At 46.5% G+C, this 25,216-nt stretch overlaps 1 protein-coding gene across 6 annotated transcripts in view; it reads right to left on the minus strand.

The window, feature by feature from the left end:
* Positions 1-25,216, minus strand: part of gphnb (gephyrin b) — a 74,042-nt gene that overhangs the window by 42,982 nt on the left and 5,844 nt on the right. For all 6 annotated transcript variants that reach the window (XM_084030148.1, XM_084030147.1, XM_084030145.1 and 3 more), the window contains exons 2-4: positions 8,592-8,670; positions 1,980-2,037; positions 1,787-1,879 (exon numbers count right to left, since the gene is read on the minus strand). In XM_084030148.1, the coding sequence (XP_083886274.1) occupies positions 1,787-1,879; positions 1,980-2,037; positions 8,592-8,670 (230 nt within the window). The remainder of the gene's footprint in view (positions 1-1,786; positions 1,880-1,979; positions 2,038-8,591; positions 8,671-25,216) is intronic.

Genomic DNA, 25,216 nt, shown 5'->3' on the forward strand with positions numbered 1-25,216 from the left:
GAAATCAATACAGGAATATGTCTGTTTCTGGGCCGGTCTGTGCAACTGTAATATTGAATGCATTGATCCTTCAGCCTGGGGTTTCTTATCCCGGCAGGGATACATGTGGTTTCCAGGGGAACTTCTGTGCAACAAGTGCATTTGTTTATGTGCATGTCTGCTTATACATATTGTGGGACGCGGCACGTTCTTGACAGCTAGATAGTGGAGAAGATAGCGGCCTCCTCCTCCAGCTGTGTGTGTTGGGTGCCCTTGAGTTGAATGACACTTCAAACGCATCATTAGCGAGGGAGAAGGGAGAGAACCGACTTCAAAGCGATGAGGAGCCACTGATGAGCATCGTGGGCTTGGACTCAGGAGAGGAGAGAGAAGGGAGAGCAGGGGAGGGGGGGGAGAAAGAAGAGGCAAGGAGGGAGAGGGAGGGGAGGGGTGAGGCTGGATTTACACCTCATCATACAAAGTCACTGATTGGGAGAAGAGGGAGAGCTTTCTTGATGCGAGAGGCATGCATGGGTGCAATGCAAGCACACGCTGTGTGTATAAAACAGGATTATCAGCTGGAAACTCCACTCAATATTCAATTGTTTCATTGCACAGACTGACCGAGATAAATAGATATTGACTGCAGAGACTAAATCAATCTTAGGGCAGGTCAGATAAGGACTCTCAGACAGGCGAGACATGGTTTGATGGCGGATGCAATGTAAACTCAGCAGTTATTGCAACAGGGCAGTGAGGTCGTCGATGTACGTTTCTATTCAAGAGAGGATACAAAGAGCTCTTTGATTCCGTCCTGATTGCGGCTACAACAGCGACGTGTGTTGGACGGCCTTCGAACACACCGAGACAGACGGAGAGACGTCGTCTCCGGCGTTCGGGGTTGAATCAGATAGCAGGTATTATCAGGGACTACAGTGTGTGTGTGTGTGTGTGTGTGTGTGTGTGTGTGTCTTCCCCCTTTCCAGGAAGGCCAGTGCTGTCTGCCGTGATCGATGAGGACCAATGATACTGCTCAGACCCACAGCTCATCGCCTGCCAAATTGCTTGTATGTGTGTGTGTTTGACTACACTGTGTGTATGCATGCAGGTACCAGCAATATCTAGGAAACGGTGGTGTGAACACAACTGCATTAAACTTTAAAAGGATGTCATGTTAATGAAGCCTTTTTTGCTGTTACTGAACTGAACAGCGTAGACGACCTTTGTAATCTGAAATATGTATTTCGTTTTTATTTGCAAATATCTTAATAATAAAGAAATAAAGCTGACGTTTTATTAATTACACTATCCTACTGCCACCTGCCGCCCATTATCTCAGAAATCGCTTGCTCCATGATTCCGTATCTATTTAAAAAAAAAAGTGAATCAATAAGGATCTAACTTCTGCCTCTTTATTTCCCATGTGGCCGGTGGGGCTAATTAGGCTGAGTGTTAATCAGTGCTGCAACACGTGTGCAATCAGCAAAAAACAGGGCTGAGGATCTCTGAATGAAGCGCAGGCAGCAACAGGAGGGATCCATCGTCCGACTGCCTTTTCCCTCCGAGACACATATGAGCTATCATTATACTTCTATTGCAGTTGTGCAACATTACTTCCCTTCCCCTTGATCTTTTACCAAAAAGAGGCTCCGCATTTCACTCAAAGTCGTTTTGTCGTGTTTTTGTCTATATTTCAATACGACCCGAGAGCTTCATTATACAGTTTACATCCTGATGAAGTACTGCAAATAATAAGATGCGATTTAGGACATTGTTTGCCGTAAAAAAAAACAAAAAAACAAAACACCTCTGGTGTGACGTCTCTCGGGGCGAAGCCAGTGCCTCCGGTGGTTAGGATGAGGTTGAGTTCTTTTTCATCGCACCAATCCACCAGAGTCTCCTGTTCACACACACACATGCGCGCGCACACACAATTAATTATAATCGTGAAAAGGAGACAGATTACAGAACGTAAACAGACAGAATGATAGATCACATACCTTGATTTCATCTATCTCATCTGGCACTATCTTGTAGGCTGTGATCATACCCCCTAACCTGAGAAAAAGGAAGAAAGCCATTAGATTACAGATACAGTTATTACCGTATTAGATTCCAGACAAGACACTTTATATCGCCGCGAGAAAATCCTCTTTTGTCTCGCTACCTTCCTTCGGGGAGGTCAAAAAGTTCAGCCAAGGACTGGACCTTGTCAGAAGCCCGTGTTTGCTCTAACAACCCTTTAGCGGAAGACGAGAGCTTGAACTCGGGATGATCAGTCGAAGGAAAGTCTCCCTTCTGTCTACATGCTGCACCGCCCTGCTGCCGCACACCGAGTATCCAAGTGGATCAGCAGGTTAAGAGTATTAAAGCAGAAAATACCCCTCTACAAAAGACCCAGTCGTGCACCCTAAAGCTTGTAAAGGTGACGTTTGTCTGACTGAAAAGAAGTCCGTGCTTCAGTCAGCGAACCGAGACTTTAAAAGTAACAAATCTGTCATTTAAGACAATGCAGGCCTGTGAAAACACTGGAGATGACAGATAGGTAGAAGATACGGGACAAGGGACAAAAATACAGTCGAGCGAGACAGAGAGAGAGGTAGAGAGACATAGGAACAGAACGACAAGTAAGGACGAATGCCCTTGAACATCCCCTCCTGAAAGGATTTTCCACAGGACGGCCCACTGAAGAGGGAGCTGACAAGGACAGAGCATGCAGCAGCTGCTGAACAGCGATCCACGGCGACCTCCTGTGGCTAGACCGGGTATGACACCCCAAAAAAGAACAACCCCAGGCTCAAGGTGAAGGCTCTGCACAGACGCCCCTTATGTAACCCTTTTTTTTTTTTTTTTAAAGGAGCGCTATTTTTGGGAGAGTACTGCATCATGTTTCCCCTCCGTGTCAGCCACTTAAACGACATGACGCCCTCCCTCAGACAAATACCCATGAACTCCGTGAACACTAAAAGCATCCGCTATTTTTATCTGTCCTTTCTTTCTCCCATGCCTTTTTACAGATGCTTTTTTTTTTTAAATTTATCCACACAGAATCTCTCGCTCTCCGTCACAAAGAAGAAATGCCGCACGTAAACGGGGGAGAACATCATCATTCAACAATCATTCACACAGAATTTCCTTTTTCGGGCTCTGCTCTGCGCTGCTCTGGTTTTCACGCCGTGCAGCATGGGAGACACACTCAGCAGGGCAACACCACAAAATACTGCAGCGAGCATGCATGGAGGGCTCTGACAAAAAAAAAGAAAAAAAGAGAGGCAGACAAGCCCGAAAGAATCAAGTACTTCTTTGTGAAACACTGCACAGAGTATCCACTAACTTGTGCATACACACACACGTCTGCACACACACTGACATTCCTGTGATGGCGCTGATGTGATTTACTTCTCTTGATGTGCTTGGGAGGGGACGGGTGCTGGTGGTGGTGGGGTGGCAGCATCTCTGTATGCGTCTGCATGTGCCCCATCGTGTTAACGCACGTGCATCCGTCCGTTTATGTGTGTGTGTGTGTGTGTGTGTTACACCTCGGGAGAGTAAAGGAGCTGTCAGGACAAATCACCTCTCTCCCTCTCCTGGGGTTTTTATGCCTCTCTCCGTTTCAGCCCAAATGAAAATATGCTCTACACAAATAACTAGGGTTCCTTCCCACCGTTTCCTAGGCAACCCTTCCTGCCCGAAGCCTCTAGTTGCTGTGTTGTTCATCGTGAGCGTGCAAGAGTTTGTGTGTGTGTGTGTGTGTGCCGTTGAATGTTTTTTTTCCTGTTTTGTTTTGTCACTATCGGGGATGCCATTTCTGTACGAAGGTGACAATATGCTGCTGACTGGACATATTTTTTTTTGAGTCTTGTTGGCAAATCTCATGAAATCTCTTTGAGGTACGATGTGATTTGTCTATTCGGGCGTGCATGTACTTCCATGTCAATGAACACAAACCATGTATATGTACATGCATGATTTTACAGCGCATAACATCTGCGGTGGATACGAATGTGTCAACTTGTGGATGCATGTGAATATATTAACATAACGCACATGTACACCCACTGATACTGCACAGACATGGGCCTTGTGTGTGTTTAACGACGGATGTTGGCCATGTGTGTGTGTAGATCATCTGAATCTACATGCATGCCCACAAATACGCGTATATCTGTGCATGTGTGTGTGTCATGCATATGCAATAATGTATGGATTAAAGAGCGTATATGGGTATGTGTGCAAATGTGTGTTTCAGCATGACTGGCATCTCTGCAGATAGAGTGCTCGGCCGTGTTCGGGTCGGGTGTGCTCTGAATTGAGGGAAGCCTATTAGAGGGGAAAGTGCCTGCAACATTTTAATCTCTAACACCCATCTATGTCTCTTTCTACTGCAGGGGGTTACGGCGTATAAAGCTCTTCCTCAAACTGTAGGCCAGGGGTAGTCAGCCTGGGATAAAGGCTTTCTGCTCGAGGTGTGGACAAATCCTGATGTGGGTGGAGGAAGGAATGGAAGGGGGTGGGGGGGGGGGGGGGGGGGGGGGGGGGGGGCATGGCAGTGGTTTTGGCCTGAAAGCCTGGACGCTTCGGCCAAATCTTTCTATGAATAAAAGAGGAGCAGAGAGAGGAGGCTAAAGAGAGAAAGACGGGATGAGAGACACACAGAGTGAAAAGAGTGAAGGAAAAAAGGAGGGCTATACTGTCAGGGGCACACTTAACAACAGAGAGGAAAAAGTAAGTGTGTGTGCGTGTGTGTGTGTGTGTGTGTGTCCATGTGAGCCAGCTGCAAATCTCTGTGGTTGTGGGACACTTCCAAGATAAGACCCATCTGCCAGGGTGATTTCATTAATAATACAAGCTCTTTGTACAGGGCACTCAATCTCACTCTCTCGTTCTTTTCTCTCGCTTTCTCACACACACACACACACACACACACACACACACACACACACACACACACACACACACACACACACACACACACACACACACACACACACACACACACTCCGTCCGGGGAGGAGAGGATCTCCACACTCCCCCGTAGCAGGATGGAGTGGAGAACCACTGCAGCTGAGTTGTTGGTTCATCCATATGTAGGAAAGCTCTCAAGGGGTCACCTCTCAACGTGTTCGCTGATAGAGGGAAGGAGGAGGAGGAGCGGACTAGCCCACCTCTTCAAACTCCCGACCCTGATGAGAGTTGTGAGTGCTCGTTGAGGGGTTCCACTCCCATGATTCCACTCACAGCCACTAAACAACACACATGCCGCCATGGAAACACACGTGCACGCTTTAAAAAAAACGCAGATCGCCCCCACAAGCTTTCTCTATACACTTACAGAAGAAATTCCTGTGTGTGTGTGAGTGTGTGTGTGTGTATATATATGTATATATATATATATATATATATATATATATATATATATATATATATATATGTTGCTCAGGTCTGCAGGCTGAGCCTCAGACACACTGACACACGGCCGAGTCACGTCGTAATCACAAACGTGTTCGGGGCTCCCAAGAAAAATGTGTCACGCATTATTATGATGCTTGTTGGTGCTGGATCTCCGGCGGTGCAGGTTTCACGTGTGTGCGTTTGCCCCCCCCCACCCCCCCTTCGTCTCCTGACTGTGAAATTGAGCCCGCTGTCGTCCGTCTGATTGACTCCCGGCTATTCTTAGCCATGACAATTTGTAAAATTGACAAAAAGGTTGTTACAACACAAGTCGCTGGAGGGCAGAGATGCAGAGTTGGCTCAACCGCCTGGGAGGCACACACACGCACACACACACACACGCACACACACACACACACACACACACACACACACACACACACACACACACACACACACAAGCCAAAATGTATGAACCCAAACAAAGTAGTCGCTCACACTTGAAAGGTAAGAATGCATACAAAAAACCTTGATACTCACACACACACACACACACACACACACACACACACACACACACACACACACACACACACACACACACACACACACACACAACAAGGACACACACACACACATCCACCCCTGCTTCATCTGTGTGTCCTTGAGTCTTGGTATCATTTGTCCCCCCCCCCCCCTGGTACTCTCTCTCCCACATATCATTATTCTCTCCACCTGACACACCTCTGGATACTCCTGAATGCCAAACTGGGCCGACTGATTGATCGTGTGTGCCAACATTTGTGTGTGAGCGCTTGTGATTATAGTTTATGTTATGTGTCCTGCTGTGGCCTCATATTCCCCCTTCTCTCTCTCTCTCTCTCTCTCTCTCTCTCTCTCTCCCTGTCTCTGTCTATGCATCTCTGTCACAGCAGCGGTGGCACATTGAGGGCACGGCGTTCCGGCTGCTCGACCTGATGGAGCCGCTGACTCGTGGTGTGGCATGGATTAACAGGAGGAGGTCTGCGACACCACCAACCATCACCGGAAGTCCATTCATTGTCATCAACCGTCAACACACGTTTATTAACCAGCGGATGTGATCTAATTCCATTTATTATCTCATTTTCTCAATTGGGAAAGTGCAACATTGATGCTAGGTTGATTTTATCCACTGGAAACTGAAAATATAAAAATGATATAATGTAATATAATATCACTAATAATATATCTCTGTAATAGTGGAATGCAAGGCAACTTGGAAAGCAGTCCTTGTCTCGATTTGTATCCAAATATTCCACCTCGTAGATTTCTTGTGTCGATATGGAACACATCAATGCAAAGCGAGAATGAGATTCGGTTATGCAGCAACCTTGTCTCCTCAAAAGTATTTTGTTTTATATTGAAAATACCCTTTGCTGGAAAAAAAACAAAATTCTTCTTTTGCAAAACATTTTGACATCAAGAGATTCTAAAGGGTGGTGCTCCTAGAAATCTTTAAAAAGAAAATAAGTGCAGGGCTTGCTGATGCCATTAGGTTGAAGTTAGGTGAGGGGGAAAATCCCTAAATAAATATTGAAAAAGTTAACTCAGCCCCGACCAATATCAAGTGCTTTGAGTTGCCAAAACATTCACATTAAATTGGCTAATCATGCTTTAGTTGCCCCAACCTGGCTTTGTGGGTAAAATATGAAAATATCAGTGAGTCAATGTTGGTCTGTTTTGGTCTACTGAACCTTATAGAACATATAACTGTAAAAAAGCCAGAATAAACACACACATAAATGGATTAAAGCATGTTTCCCTCATGTGCTGTACAGACAAGCATGCAGTGGATCCCAATCACGCTCTTGTGCTCGGCGTGACGTGACGCACATGGCAGGTCACAAGCCCCCCTCGCTCTCCCTCTCTGTGTGACACAGACTTGACACATACATATTACACATCGGCCTCAATAAACACAGCATGAGACGAGACGGGCCCGGATCAGTCCCGGGGAACTGGTGACACTCCAGTGATATCGACTGGTGTGATATTGTGACAGAGGGAGCTGGGGAGCGCCAGCGAAATCGATGGCGGCGTATTACGGAGAATGGCCCCGGACGTCTAGAGAAGCGTGTCTGAGGGCCGCGTGTTGGGGATCACAGTTGTCAGTGTCGGGAGCAGCGTTTCAAAAAAAAAAAACAGCAACACATGATGTGTGAGTGATATGAAAACACTTCAAATCTGACATAAAACACTCGCTCTTTTCTTTGCGCTGCGGGCGGCTACGGTTGAAGTATTATTTTACTACATAGTTGGATGTATAAGTGTTTTTTCTCGTTAATAGCTTGCCGTATTGCATTACCTTCACGCTCTCATTAATTGTAGACAGTTTGCTTTGTTTTGACAGGGTTCCCATTCGTTTCTAGAGATCAGTTCAGCGATGATCTCGCTGGCAATGCTCAGAGCTAGTTAGCTATAAAGAGTGAGGAAGACTTTTCATCTTACCATACATTTCATGAAGTTATTTTAAGCCCAAACACTTTCTTGTTTTCTAGATCACATCAGTTTGAAGAGACAAGTAAAAAAAAAAAAGATTTTTCCCCCCCTGTATTCGGGTTTTCCAGGACATGTGGGAATCCTGTTTGAAGTTAAAGAATTCATAAAAGTGATTATGATGAGCTTGCAGAAAAGTGCCCCAGTGCTGCAGTACTGGAGATCGGTCTCGGTCTCGTCACTGAACCAACCGTATGTTTACTTGGTCTTGTCTCGGACTGGTCTGGTTTTTACATCCCCGCTGTGTTGGACATGATTGTTCTCCTGTATGTTCTACATGCACTTTTGTCACCGATCACATCCCTGCTAATGGAAACAAGAGTAGATTTCACCTCCTTGAGCTTTCTTTCAGCTACCGAGAGTCGTCCTTAAACAGCAGAGCGCTGCGGCTCTTTTGTTGTTGCCATGCATGCTGGGAATTTCTCTCCATAGGGCGACACAGAGCCCCGACATGTTGTGTTGAAGCGATATTTTTAGTGTCTTCGTTTCGCAAAAATAAAAAGGGGGGGGGGGCTTGCACACACAAGAGCACGCACCCGCAGAGAGCCTGTGCATAAATTGTAATGTTGTGGATTTAAGGTTATTTAAAGGACTCTGGAATAAACGATGTGGAGGTGTCGCCTGATGTTTTTTCTCTCATCGTCTCTGCGGTTTGAATTGTAACGAGAAAGGCCAATACTCACAGGGAGGGATCGTGGATGAGATCTTTGAGGTTGACGCCACTGCGATCCTCCGCGAGGTTCCGAAAACAGCTGTCACTCACTGGATGGACAGAAAGAAAGGGAGATTAGGGCTAAAAGGAACAATCTCGCCGTTTCTGTACCACATTTTGATCCACGTTTCACACCTGCAGACATACTGCCCAGGGCTGATCCACTGTGACAGGGAGGATAGGACGCTCTTATTTGTTGCAACCCCACTTGTCAGCTTCAACAATAAGAACGCGGGTGAGCCTGACTTAATACAAATTATGTCTGGTGCAACCGCCACGTTGCCTTCTGCATCAAGTGTCTTGCAAATCAAATATGGCCACCACGCGAATAAAGCGAATCGCCTTCGACCCCGTGCAAGTTTTTGATCACACCGAGCCCACGTGAAGCCACACCTTCACGGTCGCCGACCCTCTCCTTCATCAAACCACGGCAGCCCCCCTCGACTGCAGAGCAGGTGCGAGCCACATGAGTCATCACGGTGATCACAGACGGATGGAGTGACGGATAGAGTGAGACAGGGAGGAAGTCAGAGACATGGGGAGAGGAAGGGGGGTAAAGTGAGAGGGGACAGAAAGAGACGGACGAGGAGAGAGACAAGGTGTTTTGTGATCTGATGGGGGCAAAAAATTCGAAATAGTTCTCGAAATAGATGCGAAAATGAAACACCGGAAGGGGTGGGGGTGGGGGTGGTGGTTGTGGTGCAGTAGATTTAATCCCCCAAAAAAACTTGATGCGCTAGTTGTGGACAAGTCTGCAAATGTCATGATGATACTCCAATGAAGTGCCATGATCCATGAATGAGAGGAGGGGGTGGGAGGATGGGGGGAGTGTATGTGTGTGGAGCAAGGATGTAAGGATGGTGTGGAAAATGGAATGGTGATGGTAATGGAGAGGGGGGGAGAAGAGGAGAGGAGGTGGAGAAGAGGAAAAGGATGTAGGATGGAGCGAAGGGTGATGAGGAGGAAAGCGGTGGCGATGGGGCAGCAGAGGTAAACAGAGGGTGCAGGACGTTGCTCGGGGCTCTGGCAAATAAATGGGAGAGTGCTGACATTTGCACACGGAGCAGCTCGAAGAGGGGGGGGGGGGGGGGGGAACATGGGAGACAGAAAGACTGCGGGAGGGAGGGAGGGGAGGAGGAGGCGAGATGAAGCAAGGAAAAAAAGGTTGAGGGAGGAGACAAAAAAAAAAGGGGGGGGGGGGGGGGTGGAATACACACCACCCTGGCTTTAGAGGGGCACTGCTGCATAAGTGCATGTGTGCGTTTGTGTGTATGAGAGTGAAGAGGGAACTTCCTTCAAGACTGCAGTATTCCTCTCACTCGCACACATGCACGCACATACACACACACACACACACACACACACACACACACACACACACACACACACACACACACACACGCACACACACACACACACAGCCCTCCTCAGTCTTTCTCTCCCAGCTACCCCTTGATCTAAAAATAGCCGTTCCACTCTCCTACAAGAGGCAGCAACCATTCTGAACCAATCAACACGCTCTGTCAAAGGCATCGGTACCCACCACCCCTCTATATGTGTGTATGTCTGTGCACATGTGTGTGTGTGTGTGTGTGTGTGCAACAAGGGGAACTCCTGAGTAAAGGTAATGAAACGGCCCCTCCCTGCTGCACCGGTTAGTAAAAAAAAAAATGGTGGGACGGCTATCCCCTTCTACAAAACAATAGCAGGGAAGAGAATCCGAAATCAAGAGGGAGAAAACGGAGGCGGGGGGGTGACAAATAAAAAGGGTGGCGAAGGAGTGAGAGTGAAAGAGAGGGGGAATCTGGCTGCAGTTGAAACAGGCTTCAAAGGAATATTAATGTGATCCTGTGGAAGAGCTGAAGACAGGGAAGGAGAAGGGGTGAGAGGAGTGACAGGGGAGGGGGGGGGGGGGGAAAGGTACGCAAGAATTCATGACGCTCACTTCTTCCCACATCCCAAGCTCCGCCCATGCACCTTTCTCCAGGTAGATGTGCAGCTCGTCTCATCGCCTGAGCCCAAACGTGTCCATCCTTAAAGCCCAAATGTAGAGTACAGCAGACCGGCTTCAGTTCAGAGTCACACCAATCTAGTCCTGGGTCACGGCCAGACGAAGACGCAATGCACCGACCCCTTTCCACCCCAGAGGGAGCTATACCCACGGTACACAGAGGGTTAAAAGTCAATTGCTTCTACATGGCTGGACAACCGCTAGAAGACAGACAGTTGTCAGAGCTGGGACTGATTCTAGACTACCAGAAAATCCTCTTGATGTGGGCTCGAACACTTCAACATGAAGTCATCTGGAGAATGTAATTTCGATTCAACCCAGTGCAGTCGATCTTCATATCTGACATTCCCAATAATGAGTGCAACCAGAGACTCCATTTGAAGCTCCACACTTTAGCTTCAGAACGTAATGGATTTGATTTGTTTTCGTCTCTTTTTTTTTTTGCATATTTCTAAACTTGTATTTGTGTGTGCTAATTATAGGATGTAGCCGAAAAGGCATAAACTATTAAAGAATATTCTATACTTACTATTAATAACGATAAGTAAAATAATGAAGTAACATTTTCTGGCGCCTCAGCCTACATTGACTCCCATCATCTCATACTGGCCTCCACCTGCGAGTGTGTGTGTGTGTGAGTGCAGAAGCTTGGATGTCCCCAGGCGAAGGCATGTGGGAGGAGAGCAGGAGGCCTGTGCTTCAGAAGCATTAAGCAGGGCAACGCCGCTCACACATGGGATCTAGACGCGCACACCCGAATGCAAACACACGCACGGTACGCTCTTAAAGGGTTAATTGCTAAGCCATACAGGAGCAGGAGAGATCGGGACATGAGGGAAGACATCACGACACCTAAGAGAACTGATCAGGGGGAAATGTCAACAGGGTTAGAGTTCAAATAAATGAAAGAAAACACAGGAGGAATCATAGGGAATAAAAGAGGAATGGGGAAAAGTGTACATATACTATGGTATTTCATTTATCTGTTTCCCTGTCCTGGCTCTTCTGGAGTAATACGGTCTCAAACCAACGGCTCTGTCTGCATAATACAACTAAATAAAGTGTTTTGTCATACTGATAACTATGTCTGTCCTTGTACAGAGATAACAAGGTCAGTTTTTTTAATTGGAATGATTAACCGAAGGATTAATTGTTCCTTTATGGATTGAGAAATGATCTCTCCTCTTCTACTTAAGCTAAATAAAATAAAAATATATAGGTTTTCTAATATATAGACATCGGTCCAACCTTTGCGGCTATAATAGCTTCAACGCTTATGGGAAGGCTTTCCACAAGGTTTAGGAGTGTGTTTATGCTTCCAGATGTGTATTTGTGAGGTCACACACTGATGTTGGACGGGAAGGCCTGGCTCTCAGTCTCCACTCTAATTCATCCCAAAGGTGTTCTATCAGGTTGAGGTCAGGACTCTGTGCAGGCCAGTCAAGTTCATCCACACCAGACTCTCTCATCCATGTATTTATGGACCTTGCTTTGTGCACTGGTGTACAGTCATGTTGGAACAGGAAGGGGTCATCCCCAAACTGTTCCACAAAGTTGGGAGCATGGAATAGTCCAACATCTCTTGGTTTGCTGAAGCATTCAGAGTTCCTTTCACTGGAACTAAGGGGTCAAGCCCAGCTCCTGAAAAACAACCCACACCATAATCCCCAAACTTTACACGTGGCACAATGCGGTCAGACAATACTGTTGTCCTGGCAACCGCCAAACCCAGACTCGTCCATCAGATTGCCAGATGGAGAAGCATGATTCATCACTCCAGAAAACGTGTCTCCACTGCTCTAGAGTCCAGTGGCGGCTCGCTTTACACCACTGCATCCGACGCTTTGCATTGCACTTGCTGATGTATGGCTTGGATGCAGCTGATCGCCATGGAAACCCATTCCATGAAGCTCCCTACATGCTGTTCTTGATCTAATCTTAAGGCCACATGAAGTTTGGAGGTCTGTAGTGATTGACTCTGCAGAAAGTCGGCGACCTCTGCGCACTATGTGCCTCACCATCCGCTGACCCCACTCCGTTATTTTTTACGTGGCCTACCACTTTTCAGCTGAGTTGCTGTTATTCCCAATCACTTCCACTTTGTTATAATCCCACTGACAGTTGACTGTGGAATATTTAGGAGGGAGGACATTGACTTGTTGCACAGGTGGCATCCTATCACAGTACCACGCTGGAATACACTGAGCTTCTAAGAGCGACCCATTCTCTCACTAATGTTTGTAGAAACAGTCTGGTGCCTAGGTGCTTGTTTTTATTCACCTGTGGCCATGGAAGTGATTGGAACACCTGATTTCAATTACTTGGATGGGTGAGTGAATACTTTTGGCAATATAGTGTATGTATATATATATACTCAAAGGGGCATGCATGCTAGGTGTCATTGTTTTTTTTTAAACAGATACTCTGTAATACGGTGGCGTAGCCAGCTATAGCAGGTTACTGTATGTGCTGTCACTCCGTTAGCCGCTAGCTGAGACTATTCATAAACTGCCACTATGTTCCACTCAATCATTTCCAGGACATAAAGCAGTCAGCGCTCATTATCTCCCTGGGATCCCACACTAATGGGGCTTTCCCTTATAGCAGGTCTTCTCAGACACACACAACTCACATGCACTTTGTGCGTGTGCATGCATGGACGAATGTCACACACACACACACACACACACACACACACAGAGCCTTGGACACCTTGCTGTGGATCAGCAATTTTACACAACATGTGCTACAAATCACAGTGCGAGACAGAGTGCCTAAGGTTGCTTGTGCCAAAGTCTGCTTCCAGCCCAATTATGACAGTGCTTATCCATCATTATGGTGCTATAACCTGCTGCTCTTAAAAGAAATCTGGCCATCCTGAGTGTTCAGTTCTAATCTATTCAATAATATCTTTAAACATGCTATGCCGGTTCAAATGTAGAGCATCTTGACAAAGTGATCGATTCATTTTGTCCCAAAAATGGATGAATGTATCTATATATATATAACAGGAAAGTTTACAAATCCACATGTGGAGGAATAGCAGCGCCATCGCCTCCTTCGTTTGAACAGCCCACTTGGCATCTCTGCTGTTGGCTGTTCTTTATCCGCGAACAGCGGTGCCAATGGCCCTCCAGCCCTGGAGAAGCTATGATGGAGGTCAAACACTGGATTGGGCTGACATCTGCTGGTGGGCGGGACAACACCTCTGCACACCAATAATCCTCAACCAAAGTGATATCGTTGCCTCCTGTCTCCTATTTTACTGGCTTGTTCTGTCAAATGGAAACACTGGGCCCCCGGGGGCCTTGGATTAAATGGATTTAATGATGAATAGAGGTATGGACCCGCCTCCGGATTGTAATGGGGTGGGGTAAAACATCTGACTGGGGGGGGGGGGGCTTTCAGTACTACCACACCCCCCCTCCTAGCCAGCAGAGGAGAGGAGCAGTGGTGCACAAATACCAGCGTCTTCGTTCTGTGGCGGGGTAAATTTCACAAATTAATAAAGGCTTCGTGGTGCTGGGTAAAATATAGTAACAGCAATAACAGCAGATAACCTAATCTAATATAAGCCCACTGTATCTTAGCAACCTTGTTAATTCTGTGAGGAGCAGTGGGGTAAGCAGCAGAAGCACAGCATCCATCATCAAAGACACACCCAGCAGCAACACACACACACACACACACACACACACCAATTACTCACAAACTCTCCAACTCACGGCACCACGCACACACACACACATGCTACCATTAGCCACTATCTCAATCACACTGTGATGCAGATGAATGCGTACACATGTTGAGGGGCTACACACTCGGGCACAAACACACAGATCCTCGGGCTTACTGTAAGCAGCCGGCAGAATGGAGGGGGTGTGTTGAGTGGAACAATGGGATCCTAATCGTCGGGCTGCATTGCAAAGCCTCTCGCCTCTACAACACTGTTTCTAGATAAGATTTTCAAATGCTATTTATATCCGTGATGGGGGGGGGGGGGGGGGGGGGGGGGGGAGCCAACCAGCGGCTTGATTTTTCATTTATTTGAAATAAGATCTAAATTGGGGTGGAGTTACATAATGCAAGGAGTGCGACACTCCACCTGCAACTGCTGTTGAAGAACGCTACGAAGGGAAAGGGGGGCCCAAAGAAGATGGACCCACGCTAATGCTGCAGCTAATAATTACTCCACCGGCTTAATGACCATCGCTCGCTCCACCGAAGGAGCCCGGCTCATCCGTGTGGGTACAGCAGTGGGCCGATCCGCATCTCAAATCCAAACCTACTCCAGCATAGCGAAGGCCAAAATCCGGCAACCATGCTGAGCCAAGGACAAAACAACACAACATGGCCCGGTCCCCCCACGCACCAGATGTGCAGAGAAGGAAAGACAGAGAGGGAGAGGCAGCTCTGTTCTCCCCAGCTGTGTCCCAGGAAGGCTGGCAGGGCCCATCCCTGGCTCCTAGCTCCCCTAACCCCCCCCATCTCTCTCCCCAGAGTGGATCCATCCCAGGCTGAGGGAAGGAGGAGGAGGTGGTCGGATGGACATTTGGAGTTGAGGGAGGGTGAACAGGAGCCTCACCCTGACAGGATTAAGAGAGCAATTCATAGTGGAGGGGGGGGGGAGCAGCAGTGGGAATACCCCGAGAGCAAAGAGGGAGGGCAGAGACAGAGAGCAGGGTAGGATAGAGAGTAGTGGAAGGGGAAGATGGGGAAATGGGTGGTAGGGGAGCAGAGAGACGCAGAGGAATGAATACAAAACACGGCATGAGAGTGAAAAAGACGCAGAATAATGAAAAAAAGGAAGACAAAAGGGATAAGGAACGATGGGAGATCCCATGCAGGCCACAGGGAGTTCAGCTGAGTTCCGAGCCCTTCCCTCTGCATCGCCATACAGATATATTTTCACAATCGAGGCGCTCTGCCATTCACACTGCAGATGCAGATGTAGGCAGAAGACGGAGGGGAATTCATCATTTGAGTGTAAAGGTCACAGATGGAAATATAGATGTGAAAAAAACACAAGACAGAAACATTAAGACCTCATCTGCACCCGATATAAAGATGTATCTGTATCTTGACATGATATCTGATCTTGGGCCTTTTGCAGTTATATCTAGTGTTAATAAACGCCTCGTCTTTTGACAACTGCCCTTGAGCAAGGCCACCCACGTATGTGCTTTTAGTTTGATATTGATAATTTATTGTCTTCATGGCCTGTTGGTTGGACAAGACAAGCACTTTAAGACGCCAACTCAGGCTCTAGGAACTAGTTCTTATATTTCATGACTTATGATTAATAGTTTCATCAAAAAACTAGTTCATAGATGAATTGACCAGCATAAATAAAACATGAGGAAGAACCCCCAACACCAGCACACTTAGTCAACAACCAATAACACGCCACCATCACAAAACACACCCATGTGCACAATCAACGCGGCAGAGAAGATCTTCTTCACCTTCCCTTCATAACTTATCTTCCGTGATGCAGTGCGTGTCCAAAAAACCATCCGCCGTCTGAGTTTTTTTTTTCCCCCATCTACCCGAGTCAGCCCACTCTCAGTCACTTCTCGCACTCTGCGCAGCACTCACCTGAACCACTCTTTGTGAAAAGCCAGAGACTGCAGCCCCCCCCCAACAGCCTGCAGCTCTCCACAAAGGCCTCTCGTATTGATGTTTTATTAACACGGCCATAAATATTGAAAAGCCACTTACTAATGAAGCCACAGAAAGAAGAGGGGGGGGAAAAAAAGTTACAGAGACAATTTACAGTGCCAGGGAATACAGGGACCTTGAGTACGGCACCCTTACACCCCGCTTTCTACTTTCCTTCTCCTTCATCTCATTTCCCACGCTGCGACTGGAAAGCCCCCTGCAGCTTCATGCACATGCATCCTCCCCCCTTCATCTTCTACCCCAACTACGTTCCTCTTGTTCAACAGAATAAATGGATTGGAGGGGTTTGACGATGCGCCACACCCCTTGTGAATATTAATCATAAATCACTTGGCTCTGTATAATGAGGCTTGTTCCTAATGACAACAGGCGTGATGAATGCGTCTGTGGCTCGGTGTGGCATTATCATATAGCCGGGCAGGAGCGTCGCTTGTAGTACGCGAAGGCTGGGCGGGTGTGTGGACGTGGGTGGATTTAACTAATAGTCCACATCATAGATAAACAAGCACTCTGTGGTGGGGAAATAACTGTTTTTAACAAGTGCAGCACATATACACAATTCACAAATTTGCCTCTAGGTGCTTTTTATTAAAAAATGTGTCTGCAATTTCTGTGACCGTCCTAATACAATCGGGGTGAATTAAATTCAGCTTGAAGGTTCTGGAAGTATTGGAAAATTGCATCTTAAAATTAATCAACAATCTCTCTCAGAAAAAATACATGAGGGTTGGAGTTTGATGGCGTTCATCAAGTCCAAAATCCCGTATTGAAACTAGTTTCCAGATTCAAACCTTTCAATTAGATTCACCTTTCAAGGTTTTTTAAGCCGCAGGTTAAAGATAAATGAAACAGAAAAAAGCTTAGTTTTAGTTGAACTTGAATAAGCTATTAACAATATAACCTAAATCGCTTATACATCTTGACGAACGGAGAGAAACATTTGCTAAGCAACGTGGAGTGTGTGTGTGTGTGTGTCTGTGTGTGTGTGTGTGTGTGCAAGCAGACGGCTCAAAGACATATATCTCCAAATCTGGGACAAATGAAACAGAAACTGTCTGCAAGGCCAGATATCTCTCGAGATGAGAGTGAGAAAATAATGTCTGTGTGTGATTTGTGTGAGCTGACACTAATTTGGCTGGTTTATAGAATTCTGCAGCTCAGTAAAAACAACATATGTTAAAAGACAACAATGATGATATCGCTACACAAGCTGACAGAAATACAAAACATATAAATGAACTCACGCCTAAACGGCATATTCTCTTTTCTTCTCGTCTTCAACTCAGCTCCTTTTGGAGTGTTATCTATGGCTTCACCATTAGTGCGCCAGGTACCTTTCTATTGTTAGAAGCCAAAATGAGCTTGAGAGCAGCTCTATTGATTTCAATAGGAATGTGCTTACACCGGCATCAATATAGCTGCACATTTCTGATACCTCCCGTTAGAAGCCCTCCTCCATCCCCTTCATCGTTCCAAGCTGCTGATGTAGGGAAACCCAGGCTGCACCACAGCTTAGCTGCTCATTCCAGTTTACATCCTCGGGAAAGCTGAATCTGCATGGAAATCACTCGTTCACTTTACTCGATATAATCAAAGACACACGGGTCGGAAAAGCGGACGGGAAAACGGAACGGATAGCTATTAGCTCACATTAGCAATGGGGCTCTTTATCTGTTGGCTTTTAGGGTTTGTAGTGAAACATATGTGCTTAGGCCTAATCAGATCAGGTATTGATTGGTCTTCATAGAGGAAGCTTAATGTTCGCTCTGCTCCTCTGTGATCTCTCATTCAAGGGGAAGACGAGAGGCAAGAACAGAGGCAGAGGGAGGAACAGATAGAGGTCAAGGGTTGTGCTGCGGCTGCATTCAGTCATACGGGTCAAGGTGAGGCAGGCAGATGGCGCTTCAAGATCAATGGCAGGTTTCCGATCAAAGTCTCATGCCGGCCAGGGGGAAAATCGTTGGATGGGGAAGGCAAACGCACATCCAACGCCCCCGTTCGTGATTAGGACAAACGCATCTCAGGGAGGCGCAACTGTCAAGCCGATTCCTGGAACAGGAGACACGACCGTATTGTAAGTGACATATTGTTCACTAAGTGGAAAGTTAATCTAAACTGCATCTCCACAGGGTTTCCCATGTGGTGGAGATGGCAGCCTCATCATCGTCTGGTCCACCAGCTGCCCTCCGCGTGACCGGCCCCATGCTCCCTGCCCACAAATCCCATTTCATGCCAGCCAATGCTTCCGGAAAAAAAAAAAAAGGCAAGACAAAAGCCCGATCAGCACGGCTGCGTCTTTAGCACATTGTGCTGACAATCATCGTGAAATCAGTGGAACAAAACCCAAGCAGAACTCTGCAGCACCCAAAACTATGCATTGAGCTAACTTCCTGCTACTGCGTCAACTCCAACAATGCCTCCATCAGGTCAAACGTGATTATATCCATCTCATTTAAGTAAAAAGAGTTCATTGTTCCAGGGTCAGACATGTGAGCTGCAGCCCTTCATCCCTAAGTTACATCCCCAATACATTCAGTACTACCCACTTTTCCACAAGAAATAGGGGCCTTTTTTGCAGGAAGTATTGCTATAGTATACCATTCTCATGACGGGAGTCTTGGTTGGTAATGAACTCCTAGGATTAAAGTTAGAATCAACACGTTCCATGTGCTGCAGATGCTTGTTTAGCGTGTCTGTTATGTGCGAGTGGGCGGGTTGATACATGTGTGCATGTATGTCCATGAAGTTTTCGAACATCCTTATTTTATAGTCACACACACACACGCACACACACACACACACACACACACACACACACACACACACACACACACACACACACACACACAGGGAGTGCCGCGGGCCCGGCTGTACTAATGAAGCAGCCTGTAAGCAGCTACCTTCATTACATTCAATCCTCTGGACGGTGTCAGCAATTACATTGCAGCTTCCCACTGTCAGAGCACACACACACACACACACACACACACACACACACACACACACACACACACACACACACACACACACACACACACACACACACACACACACACACACACTCAGTTGGAAGTGCGTCCTTCTTCTCAAGGCTAACGCTAGCTGAGGTTGATGCAGAGAGGAGTTTCCCGCTCATCCTCTCCTTTGGTGGTGGGTCTTTGGCTCAGACTCCACTGTTTGAATCCCAAACCCCTCAATACATCTAATTCAGGCCCACCACCACATCAGCCTCTGTGACGTCCCTCTCTCTCCCAGCCTCGCTGGATGTCGGAGCAGAAGGAAGCCTGGAGGCGGAGGGAGGGGAGGCTGCCTAATAGAGTGCTCCACTTGCCATATTTCACACATCTCATCACATATCCCACAGAGACACGCATACATGTACATGTCAGTGCGGGGGAAACCAAGAGGGATGCCCCTGGAGGAGTCAGAGCTTCCGGCGAGGGGAAGCATCACAACACAGCATCACAGTCAATTTGATGGTGATGCTGCGTGGGAATTGAAACCCGTGACCTCTAATTATCAGGCAACTGTGTACGCAGGGGAACAAGTCTCACTAATACTGACTGAAGATATTCAAGGTATATGTGATCATATGTAAAACCATTACAGTTATGTACTGATGCTTACTTTCATTTAATGCTTAATCTGCTGATTATTTTCTTAGTAATTGTTTTCATTAATCATTTTGAGGCTCTCCGGTGGCCTATATGGACACCGACCATGAACCACAATGTCCCCTGTTCATATCCGGCTGGGGACCTTCGTTTCCAGTCATTTACCATCAATGTGGCCCCGCATTTCCCCGTCATCTCTCTATTGTCAAGTATGTTATAAAGGCAGCAGCCCAAAAATACTAAAACAATAGTTAGAAATGTATTTTGACAATTGACAAATCAATTGATCAACCATATGTTTCAGCTTTCTTATGTCCAAATAAATGCCATGTTTTCGATTAACGGGCCCAACTGAAGTCACTCTAACACAGTCTGTTCATGTGGACCAAACTAACTCGTTTTCGATAGCTTGACTCCAGTTTTCAAAACTTAAAGCTAAACACTGTAAAAAACTGTAAACCTCACATTCGAAACAGGATGATTTCAGCCTGGTGACTTTCAAACACTGATGATCGCAACGTCAGCTGAAAGTCAAAGCAGGTGTCTTGTTTCAATGAGTTAGTGAACACAGATAACGATATCGGGAAAGAGAAGAAATACTTATTTTTTTAGGAAATGGACCAACGAAGACAGGTTGGTGGAGGGAAAAGAGTCTGGTCTCTCATGTCTTTGATGTTAGTGTTTTTCCCTCTCAGTGTGTTCTGAGTGACAGTGTGTGTCGTCGTCATGACGATTGCTCACAGTGTTTAGCAGCTGATGTGAACTGTTTAACTCAGACTGTTGGTGATGCAGACTGCGGTTAGAGTTTTGCACATGTAGCTACAGTTGTTTAGCAATCAGAAATAACTGTAAAATTAATATCATGCAGATATAGAACGGAGATAATTGCCCAGAAAAATTGTTAAACAAAATTGCTGCCGATTGATTTTCAGTCGATCGACTAATTGTTTCAACTTTAGTTTTCGGGACCCTTCGAACGTCCTCCGATCAAACGTTTTTTTTCAGCACATCCATGTGGGTCACTAGTAGACACTGACTTCTCCACATAAATCTGCTGCTCCAAAAAGACATGGCAGAATATTAAAGAGAACAGGTGGGGCAATGAAGCGGAACGGAGCAAATCGAGTGAGAAACCCCCTGACTCACTCGTTCAAATGTACAGTCATGCGTCGAGACTGAAAAACCGCAGTCATGCCTTTTGTCAGACCATAAATGATGCAAAAAGGGCAACAAAGCAGTCGAGCCACGCCACGTCAATCAAACTGATCCCGTGTGTGTGTGTGTGTATGTTGAGCGTTTGTGGCTGTGATGTGTGTGAGAGTGTGTGTGTGTGGGTGGGTGGGTGTCTATTAACATTTGATTCCCAGGTGCCATGATCTGAAAGGGTTTTGTGGTAGAAACGGAAAAAAGGCATGACGCTGAATAATAGAGGAGGTGCATGGGAGAACACCTTGACCACGCACACACACACACGCACACACACACACACACACACACACACACACACACACATGCACACACACAGCGGGCTGAGGTCGGCCATCAAACACACCTCGTTAGGGAGAAGCTGGCCTCCTCCATTATTCACATGTACATGCTCCCCTCGTACTGCTCGCCCCCTCATTTTGCAGGGGAGATGGAGTGAGCTGAGCGCAGACAGACAGCAACGGTAAAAAAAAAAAAAAATAGAAGTGAGAAAGGTGGTCCAAGAGAGAGAGAGAGAGAGGTGAGGAGACGAGGACAAAAATAGCGGGGCGAGAAAAAGGGAGATGGGTCGAGATCAAATGTGATTTACAAGTGAGAGAGAGAGAGTGAATGTGTTAAATCTATCTCTGAAGTCTCGTAACACCCGTCGAACTCCATTTCAATTATCATCGATATGGAATTGATTAGCGGAAGCGATGTAAATATAAATGTGTGAGCAAGCCGACGACTGATATGATTACCATCAATTATGAACGCAATCGCAGAGCTCACCCCATGGCAACAGTAAACACTGCAGGGAAAATACTTTTTTTTTTTGATAACCGTCGAACACATCGTGGATTTCGGACACTTAAGACAAACAAAACGTGCCCCCCTCCTCGGTGTGACACCTTTGCATGTGTCGCAAAAAAAAAAAATACACACATGTTCTCCCCCTGGGAGCGTGTGTCACGCATCAATCTGTGCACCGCGACATGGCCGGTCTTGTGGGCCTCGGGAAGAAGAGGGAGGAGGGAAGGCAAACAAGGGGGGGTGAACAAGTGACAAGCCAATGGACACCCTGGCAGCGTGTCAAGAAGGAGCGGAAGGGCCGTTGCCAAGGGTGACAGCCAGAAGTCACACAGCGCTACACCTCTTCCCCCGGTGGTGCTTTTCCACCTCCTCGGTGCAGACGCCCGTGTTCGTTCTTATCGATGCCTGATGCGAGGTGCGATGGCGATCTATTTACTCATCGTAGCCTCGCTTTGACGCCATTTCTTCCGCCTTTAGTATTCCAACCCGACGTCAAACTGCACGAGTCGCTTCCTCTGTTTTGGCAAACAGCAAACAAAATGTCGAAAAATACTGAATACCTGAGTGATGTTGACATAAATTGAAGTTCCCCGTCTCTTCTTACAGCAAGCCAGATTTAATAGCTGCTGCGTTACATGGAAGATCTGAGAAGTGGTTCCCCCCCTCCCGGCTCCGGATTCTGTCACTGCTGATGGTCCAGAAGGAAACTGTTGCCACAGTAAGTGGAAATCTTTCTGTTTTTTGATTTAAAGTCCTCATGCAAATAAAGAATGGTGAAATCGAAGCAGCATAGGTCGAGATATCCAAACCTTTTTGTAACTTTCATGAATATCATGAATGGATTCTGATTCTGCTTACTGATGATGCACTCGCCTGATACGTCACGACACGCTGATCTCCCCTACATGAAGGTACATAGAATAAGGGCTGTAATATAAAGATGTGACTGCAGATTCAACCCATACACATAAGTCAGAAGCAAACACATTGGCTGGTAATAAATATTACTGTCAGGATGTCACTCTACATTTTGGACAGCGAAAGAGGGAAATCTGCTTTTTGGTCACGGATCAGATCAGGGAAAAAAAGGGTCCTGGAAAATCATGTGGGTTCCCATAACCATACTATTTAGTATGCAAAAAAAATATTTCTCATGTCCCAATACAATGTGTCATATGAGGTACGCCAAAAATACCAGGATGTCCTACATCCACATATTGCGGTATGCAAGCCAGCACGATTCTCCGGCCCTACCGACCCACAATCCTCTGCACAGCGGAAGAAACGTCACACTGAGTGAGCCGCAGAGAGAGAGAGGAGAGAGAGCGTAGACGGATGACAGCCTGATGACAGCTCATTGACTGAAGCTGCAACGGCAGATGACAGTTGGAGGCGCAATTTTATGATGAAGTGGTATGTTCCAGTTTTATGCATACTGCATGCAACGGTACACACTTTGGAAGTATCTGCAATACGTAGAAAAAGTCATAAATGAAAGTATGTGATTTGTAAAGCAGGCAGCAGAAGTCAGTGTAAGCCGTCAAAAATCCTAAATCTTATCCTTTTTACTTTACCCCATGCTGGTTATTAGTAGAAAAACAGACACTTAAAGTATAAATTCATCATCTCTGTAACCACTTATCCTGTTAAGGGATTTTTTATTCCAAATGGTTACAACCACCGTACTGTAGAGACTTGTTGGCGTAGCCCCATCAATGAGGAGCTCCCTGTGACATCAGCACCCTGTCATGTGATAGATGCTGGATACATGGAGGCTGACCCCCCCCCAGCATCCGTCGCCCCTCCTCCGTCCCTCCAGCCCTAATTTGCACCTCAGGCCAGGATCCAGCGGCACTAGAGTGTCTCATCAGTTAAAACGCACCCCTGTATCTTTAATCTCCATCTCCATCGCCATCACTCAGCAGTTCTCTGCTTGCACAGGTTATCTCAACGGCCCGATCCCAAAGGATCCCCGGCGTCTGTCCAGAGTGGTGTAAAAAAATACAAACAGACTAGGAAGTGTCTTTTGTCTTGAAAGCAAAAGGTTATTTGAAACATCACAGGTGCAGCAGCTGCAGTGTTATTTATATATTTCAAATCAATGACCTCACATTTAGGTGTAACTTATAAACATTATAGGTTTAAATATAATTTTTAAAAATAAACTACAAAAATCCCAGCCCTCCCCAAAGGCCATATTACAGGCTACTGCTTGGTCCAAATTCATTTTGTGATAGAATTGGAAAGGAGAAAGTTTGCAATGGTGACTTTGGCTAAAAATCGGGCATTAGTAAAAATTCAGAAGATGAATAGGCATTTCTTTAAAGCCCACGTTTACTGTAAGTGACTCAACAGTAACAACAGCGATTGTGTTTCAGGTTTGAGTTTTCTGAGCTGCCACAGTACTGTGCCTGAACACACCATCACCACAGCATTCATGAGTAGAAAACCTCTTAAACAATGTTAAAAACCCCAACAGAACATTTAAGATTTCGGGATGAGCGTTGTTTGCATAAAATAGATCTAGTAGGACTCCTCTTCCTCAAGTCTCACTGGCAAAAAGTCTTATTTATGAAGAGCTTTCGGGATGTACAGAGGATTTCTCCCGCCGTGACCCGGGAAGTTGCACATCATGAGAGTTTAAGGGTTTGGACGTATAGCTACCTCACCACCGCTCATCTAACGCTTGCTGGAAGGTGAACACAACTCTTTCCTGTTTATCACAAATACAAAAATAGAAAGCAGTAGCTTGGAGCTCTGCGCGTCCGATGCCAGTTTTTTTCCTGTCAAAACAAGATAAGTGCTGACGCTAAAAAGCTCCGGCATCTCCTTTTGCTCTTTTGCTTACTCCCAAAAATATCGAGCGCAATCTTCCCTTCTTTTTTTCATTTTTTTTTTTGGCTACGCTAGCCTCCTGTGATTATCGCCTCAAATGAATGACAGACTGTAACACTGCTTTGGGGCCAAGAGGGAGTGGGAACAGACCGACTCTCCTACACCTACGCCTCCAGTCTGGGAATAGCTTTCCAGGCTGCCCCAGTGGAGCTCTTCTCTGGAGGGCTGACAAGAGCCGACGGGAGCGGAGGAGACTCGGCTCCTTGTCCGCCAAACGCCGTCTGTCTCTTGTTCTGACTCGCGTCCCAATCGACTACTGTTTACAGTAAGGGAGGAGAGAGAGAGAGAGGGACAGAGAGAGAGAGAGAGGTTGTGTGCAAAAGGGGAGGAGCGTCCCTCGCTCCCGCCCCTGCATCACTCCCCACTACTCGACGCCGGCTATAATTCTTTTGCAGA

The sequence above is a fragment of the Eutrigla gurnardus genome, assembly GCF_963514095.1.
Source record: "Eutrigla gurnardus genome assembly, chromosome: 16".
NCBI lineage: Eukaryota > Metazoa > Chordata > Actinopteri > Perciformes > Triglidae > Eutrigla > Eutrigla gurnardus.